The sequence below is a fragment of the Sinocyclocheilus anshuiensis genome, unplaced genomic scaffold (assembly GCF_001515605.1).
Source record: "Sinocyclocheilus anshuiensis isolate Anshui unplaced genomic scaffold, SAMN03320099.WGS_v1.1 scaffold386, whole genome shotgun sequence".
Taxonomy (NCBI): domain Eukaryota; kingdom Metazoa; phylum Chordata; class Actinopteri; order Cypriniformes; family Cyprinidae; genus Sinocyclocheilus; species Sinocyclocheilus anshuiensis.
The window spans coordinates 248434-256315 of NW_015542332.1; the positions used below are offsets into that span (position 1 = coordinate 248434).

At 35.5% G+C, this 7882-nt stretch overlaps 1 protein-coding gene across 1 annotated transcript; it reads right to left on the reverse strand.

Annotated features, from left to right (window-relative positions):
- Window positions 1-420: 420 nt before the first annotated feature.
- On the reverse strand, window positions 421-4340 carry ccn1l1 (cellular communication network factor 1, like 1). Its single transcript, XM_016489526.1, has 5 exons — window positions 4103-4340; window positions 3117-3330; window positions 2217-2558; window positions 1777-1979; window positions 421-1043 (listed from the first exon to the last, which is right to left on the reverse strand). The coding sequence occupies exons 1-5, from the start codon at window positions 4187-4189 to the stop codon at window positions 732-734; spliced, it is 1158 nt and encodes a 385-aa protein (XP_016345012.1). The 5' UTR covers window positions 4190-4340; the 3' UTR covers window positions 421-731.
- Between the last annotated feature and the right edge of the window lie 3542 nt (window positions 4341-7882).

A 7882-nucleotide genomic window follows, 5' to 3' on the forward strand; every position in this document is an offset into this window, starting at 1 on the left:
AGACAGAGATAAAGCAGAGAGAAATATAACAGTGGCAACACCAAAGTCTTTTCGAAAAATGGACCTGGCCATGTTGTGTGTTCTAATGGAGGTATCAGTGAATGTGTTTTGTAACTCAGAAGACACATCTTTTTTATGATTAATGACAATTCTATTCTATTCTAGTCCGTTCTGTTCACTTATTTGTCAATATCATACACAAAGAACACAAAGACAAACGTAAATTATAATAAATTTTATTTACAAAATGAAACTATTGTATTATACATATGCATGTATTTGCTCCATATTTGTTATTTGCCATTCACCTCAAAAAACTGAGGTTTGAATATGACACTTCACAAGAATTGAAGTCTGTTAAATATCATAAAATAGCAATAAACAAAACATCATATATGTACAGTGGGATTAATATATATTTACACTATATACAGTAAATCAATTTTTAAGAATACAACAAAAGGGCCTGAATATTGAATTATTAGTATGTGTGTGTGCACGCTACATTATGGTATGGATTATACTATGGTATGTTTTTCCTCAAACAACTGCTTTACAGTCATAGTTTTTCCCCTGTGTCACTACAGCATACCTGATAAAACAGCAATGACAAACCTGTTTCTAAGCTTTATACATTTTGTTGAATCCTGGGCTAAAACATTTCCACAGAAAATTTGGTACAGTAGGTAGAAAAGTGAGAAAATGCTTTTGAATGTGCTCTTGAGCTAACGTCAGTGTGTGTATGTGTGTATATCATTTGGCAGATTGAAGAACTCCGCTTGTGATGGCAGGCCCTGTCTGCTGTTTCTTTGACTGCAGCTGCAGCGCTGTATCCACATGACATTGCGGGTAAGGTCGTCTCGTTCTGGCTCAGGACAGTGAAAGTGTAGAGGGATTGTACGTGTCACAGAGGGAACACAGAAGCGACCATCTGAGCAGGATCCACATGAACGAGGCCGGTAGCGGCGAGCAGTGAAGCATCCTGCAAATACGATCTGCACAGATTTTGGTGAACGTGTGGTTCTCTGACACTTCTTTCCTTTCTGAGTGAAGGAATGGAGTGAAGGAGAAAGAGAGAGGGAAATCTACTTCAATAATAGAACAGAAGCCGTTGATCAACCATCAAAATAAAAATATAAAAATTATGAATATTATTAAAATTATAAAAATCTAAACAGATGATATGTAAACATTTATTTGTTTTGATCATTTTATATTGTTAAAAAATTATACTGTTTAAATTTTATATTTAATTTCTTTATGGTATTCACAGATAGTATATCACATTTACAAGTTTACAAAGACACAAATATTACATCTGTGTTATTTTAGTGTATTTGTGTTATTATAGTATTTATTAATCATTTGAATTAGCTTTTAATTTTATATTTGCAGTTTTAATTTTATTTTAAGTTTTAATAAATGTGTTATATGTAGTTGTCATTTTATTTCAGTTTTAGTCATTTTAGTACTTCAGCTTAAACATTTAATTCAGTTTTTCATCTAATATATATTTTTCAGATTTATTTAGCTAAAAGAAATTGTAATAGTTTTAGTTATAATAATAAATTAAATTTATATATATTGTAATTTTATATTGCTTAAATATTATATTTAAATATTAAATTTTATAATGCTTAAATATTATAGCTATTACAAAGCTGAAAATATTTAGAAAATTACTACTACTAAATATTTTTTATTATTTTATAATGTTACATTTAAAAAAAAATTCTAAAAAATACAAAATTATATCTGACTAAAGACCCCACTTACCTTCAGTGATAATGCAGGGTTGACGCCACATTCTCGTATCTGACAGAGCCTAGTTTCCCTGACGAGCCGACACTCAGGATTACTATTGGTTAAACGGCTGGACACGCCCATTCCGCAGGTGGCTGAGCACGGGGACCAATCAGTGACCTGCAGTAAGCAGGAGGGTGAAAGGATGGGGTGGGACTTAGAGGATGAAATCCACTCTAAGAAAAAAAAAAGTATGGTGAATAAGCTTGTAATTCCTAAACTATGAGGAACATATCAAATCCATATAAATATAGTCAGTGTTAATAACCATGATTCATTTTTTTCTGTGCGCAAAAGTCAGAAAACACTGCTGTACACCATACTTTTTAATAGAAATGTATTGTTTATGTCATTTGTTTCTTTATCAGTTTTTTTCTATACATTATATTTTAATGCCAGTGTTATTCATCTACCTTGATAAGGGGCTGTTGCACTGCTGTCCCAAGAAGTAGATACGAGTAACTCGTTGCCTGTTAGGTCTGTGTGCTCTTGTGGATGTGCATCAGGCAACAGCTCCACTTCAGCAATGCGGTTGTCATCATCGCACACCCACTCCTGGCAGCAGCGGCCGGGCAGTTTGGTGAGGCGGCGGCGGGAACAGCGCCAGTCGGGTAGAGAGATGTGGTGTGGGCACAGTGGGATGCAGCCGACTACTCCATCAACACACGTGCACTGATGCTCACAAGTTGGCTGAAAGTCCTCGCCGTGCTGATAGACCTGTCCATCCAGCTCGCATGGGCGACCCTGAGCCTCAGCTAGGCCGAATTAAAAGTAATATTGCTTGATTAGCATGAGTGCCATGTATAATACATATTAGACCAGATTAAACAGGCTAAGTCCAGTAAATCACATTAGACCTTTTTAAAAATGTTTTTATCTAACATTTATATCTTATTTCAGTGAGCTAAAATGATTTTTAATTGTTTAGTTTTAACAAAAACAGCACTGTCTAATATGTGACCCTGGACCACAAAACCAGTCATACGGGGTCAGTTGTTTGAAATTGAGATAATCTGAATAAATAAGCTTTCCATTGATGTATGGTTTGTTAGGATAGGACAATATTTGTCCGAGATACAACTACTCAAACTATACAACTAATCAAAAATGAAGTGTTGATCTATTTACTGTAGGAAATTTACAAAATATCTTCATGGAACATGATCTTTACTTAATATCCTAATGATTCATGGCATAAAAGAAAAATCGATAATTTTGACCCATACAATGTACTTTTGGCTTTTGGCTTCCCCGTGCTACTTATGACTGGTTTTGTGGTCCAGGGTCAGTCACAATGTCTTTATTCCTCTTACCTCTACACAAGCCTCTGTTAGGGTCTCCACCGGCCTTTAGGTGGCAGCGCAGTCCTTTGATATGGTCGCAGGGCTCGGCAGGGCTGCAGTCTTGGTTAAACTGCCTGGCACAGACCCGACAGCACCCACATGAGTCCAGAACCGAACTGATACCAGGAGGACACGAGGAGGGCGAGGAAGGACAAGAGCATTTCAGTGGACAGCCTCTCTGCGCCTGAGAAAGCACAGAAGGAAGCGAGTAAGTACTGGTGTTGAAATACACTAGCCTATATGAGACATTTTTCTTTCTTCCATCCCATAAATCAAGAGATAATAAGTTGCTTTCACTTAAAAATGTTTAAAAAAAAAGTTTTTAAAACGCCATCGTTTTGCAATAAAGCAGATGATTTATTGCAGTTACCTCCTTAGCCACTATAAAGTCATTATAAATTCATTCTGCCTCTATATTGGACCACATTCAAGAATAGTAGCTACTGGCTCTGTAAGCCAAAACCTGACAAATAAGGCGGAAAAAGTGGATTCAATGCCCCATCACTCCCTGTACTAAAATGCTGTAATAGATGCTTAATATAAAGGTTTTATCTGCAACCGAAAACTGACATTGTGATTAGGACATTTTTATGTAGAAAAAAGTATAATTGTACACTCCCTTAAACACTGTTTGTTTATTAGGGTAATAAACAAACAGTGCTTAAGGGAGTGTGCAGTTATATTTTTTCTTTATTTCGTCTACTCCTTTAACTTGCACCTCAAAAGGTGTGCGTTTGTTTTACTACTTTATCATACCTGTGCATATTATAACAGTATGACCTTATTCAAATTATTGATCAATAAAAGTCTCAAATCATAGTTTACAGAAGAGCAGTAAAACTTTTTAATGTTCCCTAAATGGTTATGGTAGTTTGCTACATTTATTTTCAATTATATTAGAGTCTACCTGAATGTACATTCAAGTTCAAACCATCAAACAGAGCACAAAAACTCACCTCCACAGCGGCCCATGACAGCAGCACCAGTGTGATGAAATGTCCTTGCCCTAGTATGCTCCTCAGATTGGACATAGTTAGTTTCATTCAAAATGTTTCAGTTGGTGCTCTGTTTGGATGAGTTACAAAGTAGTGTTTCAGATGTTCAAAAAGTGCCTTCTGATTTACAGCCCCTCTGCGTCTGTCAGTTCAAAAAGAATTTGACTGGTTGGCAATCCACACTCGCCCCTTTCTCTTGAAGCCTGTTTGGGAATTGGTAAATGCATAAAACTGTAAAGCTCTGCTCTCACTAGATTCCCTTAGAAACTGCCACTTTTATAGACAGCTGTGCACAGCCCCCTCTGACATCACACTCACACACACACACAGATTTGACAGGTCACTTTAGACATAGAAAGAAAAAGATATAAAGTTTATTTTCATTTCTCCTTTTTCCTTGTCTCTTTTATTATGAATTAATGGTAAGAACAAACATCTTTAGATATATACTTCTAATAATATCTTCTTTTACCTTCTCTAACTATCACATTAGATAAGACAGCAAATGAAAACTAGAGCTGCAGAGAAACTGCTAGAAATATTGAAAGGTGTTTGTGTCTGATTTCAGGAACTAGTCTGGGTTCTTGTGAAATACAGGAGAGGTAGTCTAGCACATTTTGGTCAGAGGAGAGTCCAGTGACACACACACACACACACACTGAGCAATCCCTCTCACCTCCCCTGCAGACAGCACAGTTCGTGAGACGGCACTCGCTCTCACCACAGCAGCGGCGAGACATCACACACACATGGCACATAGCTGCGAGCCCGTTCAGTGACGTTCTGCATCCACTCACAAAATCTGAGTGAGAGAGAAGGAAAGAAAGAGAGGAAAATCATATGTATGAATGAGTAGGTGGTGTGGAAATGTCACTGTGTGGAGCTTTTCATTCATTCCTTTGACAAACGTGTCAGAAAAGCAACTGGAATGGCATTCCCCTGATGAAGCACTGATGTGACATCTACAGGGTCAGGGCTGAAGTCTGATGGAGATGAGTCACAGCATATGCAGCAAATGGCTGTAATGACTGATAACAGAGTCATACGGCAGGAATTTGAACAAGTTCAAGGAGACACTAAACAGGTGGATCTTAGTTAGGACACACACTGTAAGGATGTATTTGTGGCACCATGACACAAATGCTTAAAATTCATGTGCAATTCATAATGAGACCATCAATGGTTAGAAACTGTTTAAGGAAGTTAGTGATTTCTGTGAGGATTTGAAATTTCCTATAATAGCAATAGTTCTGCGGTATTAGTGTGTGTGCATTAAAATCCAGGTCACTGCTCTTCTCTTAAAGAGTTAATTCATAAACTAACTCTTGGCATCATTTACACACCTTTATGATACACAAAAGAAGATATTCTCAAATAGTGTTTTTTTTTTTGTCCATACAATGAAAGTCAGTTGTGGATCTCATTGGATTTTATTGTATGGACATGATCAGTTTAAAGCTTCTTCAGAATATCTTCTTTTGCGTTCAACAGAAGAAAAGAAAAAGTCAGATAAGTTTGGAATAGCATGAGGATGAGTCAAAAATTTTTCACTGTGATTAGTTTATTTAACTAGACTTTAATCTTTAATCTGTGCATGCATCCATCACAAAAGTATTCTTTTTCTGAACGTCATGCACATTTCCACCACAGTGTCATCTGTGTTGTGTTTAATAATTTTTCTCTGTGCCTTATTTTTTGGTCCAACGCAAGTCATAAAGCGCTGGTCACACTTTATTTTAAGGTCCAATTCTTGCTATTAACAAACCATTAACTACACATTTTGCCACAATAACCTATTAATTTGCTGCTTATTAATAGGTTAATAAAAGTTAGTATGGTAGTTGTTATAAGTTTAGCTATTGGATAGGATTAGGGATGTAGAATATGGTCATGCACATTATGTGCTTTATAAGTACTAATAAACAGCCAATGTGTTAATAATAGGCATGCTAAGCAACTAGTTAATAGTGAGAATTGGTCCCTATACTAGAGTGTTACCAAAGCGCTTTACCAAGAGAATAAATAATATTCACATACTACCATAAAATTATCATCTTATAGAGTCAAAATAATAGTATATCATGCAATTTACTGTTTTTAAATTGTCAGCACAATACTTCTGACCAACAAATGAGACCACAATGACAAGACAAAACAATTAGGAACTAGAAATGTACACATCAAATCTTGGGTGTCCCATATTACTCAATATCTTAGGTTACCTTAATTGACCCTTGTTCCTACACATACTTCTAATTTTAAGTATGAGTTTGAGTATTTGTCAGACAAAACAGATGGCCATCCTGAATGCTAAAAGAAGGAAAAATAAAGATAAAAACATATACATAGGTTTGTTGATGTCTGGAACATCTACAGTGCATTGCTATGAAAACAGTCAAGTGAGGGATCAGCAGCTTTGCACATTAGCAAGAGAAGCCTGTCAAAACTGCACAGTGGGAAATCATTCGTCTGTCTGCCTGGGGACAGAATAATAAAAGTCTTGCCTAAAAATAGAAGTAAAAAAGCAATAGAGATTGAACCAACTAATAAACTAATACCATGGCAACACTTAGACTTGTCACACAGAGTCTGCAAAGCAATGGAAACTACATCTGCTGAAACTAAAACAATCCCAAAATAGTATGAATCAAAATCACTGAAAAAAATTAATCTAAAGACAAGCATTTATACTTGAGGAATACTGACCTAATTCCTTACATTAAAACCTGTCTTTTTAATATGGAAAAAGAACTAAGATCTCAAGAAATGTCCAGGTCACATTTCACCCAAAACCAAAAGGAAAACATACTGTACTCATATTTTGCATGAAGCAAACAATCTACAGATAATAACCTTAGATTGTTTTTGCATTGTGCTGTTGCAAATTACATTTTATTCAATTTATTCTATTTTTTACTCAATTCTCATTTTTCTAATGCATTATTTCTTTCTGATGATTCTTATCATAAAGTCATAAACATGACTGTAAAAATACTGTAAATAATTGTTTTGCAATTTTTATTAATTAAACTCAATTAATTCTTAAACAAAGACACATCAAATATTACCATAATATAAAAATACAATAAAATGTATATATATTAATCAATAATTAAGAGAATTTGGAAGGGGGTAAATTAGTTAAACTGTTCTAAATATTTACAACACAAACAATCAAAGTGTTCTAATAGTAGACTTTTTCTTTTAAATATATGTAAAATGTGACCTTGAGACCCTTTCGTGAGACTGTTGTTGAACATCCTGACGCTTAGATCAAACATGAAATTTCCACTCAGTAAATGACTAAGAGTTGCAGCTGGTAAGTGTGTGAGAGGGAAACTGCTGGGAACTGATTTGTGTCCCTGGAGCTGTTTAGCTTTGCTGTTTAATGCAACAACATCTTTAAATGTTCCTGGAAATAATCCCCTAAACACACCAGAGATGGAAAAAATTAAGCCACATGTGCCAATATTAACTCCTCAAATATGTATCTTTCTCCTCTCTACATCTGTTTTTCAGCACAAACTCACCTTGTATCAACAACACCTCTTTTATGATATTGTTCAGAGGGCAGCTGAAATATGCCACTTTCAGGCCAACATAATCAAACAGACGGTTCAAAAACTGAAAGGGTTCAAAATACTGGTATGAAATAGGTGAAACACTTCTAGCAGATACCAAGGATACCTTAGGTTTATTCATGGAACTGTTTGCAGGATTTGACGATTCGCTTAAGAATGC

Coding starts and splice junctions, on each gene's coding strand:
- ccn1l1 (XM_016489526.1), bottom strand. CDS start 4,189: ATGAAACTAACTATGTCCAATCTGAGGAGCATACTAGGGCAAGGACAT. Junction 3,331..4,102: donor TGTCATGGGCCGCTGTGGAG/GTGAGTTTTTGT, acceptor GTGCTTTCTCAG/GCGCAGAGAGGCTGTCCACT. Junction 1,044..1,776: donor ACCCTGCATTATCACTGAAG/GTAAGTGGGGTC, acceptor TCCTTCACTCAG/AAAGGAAAGAAGTGTCAGAG.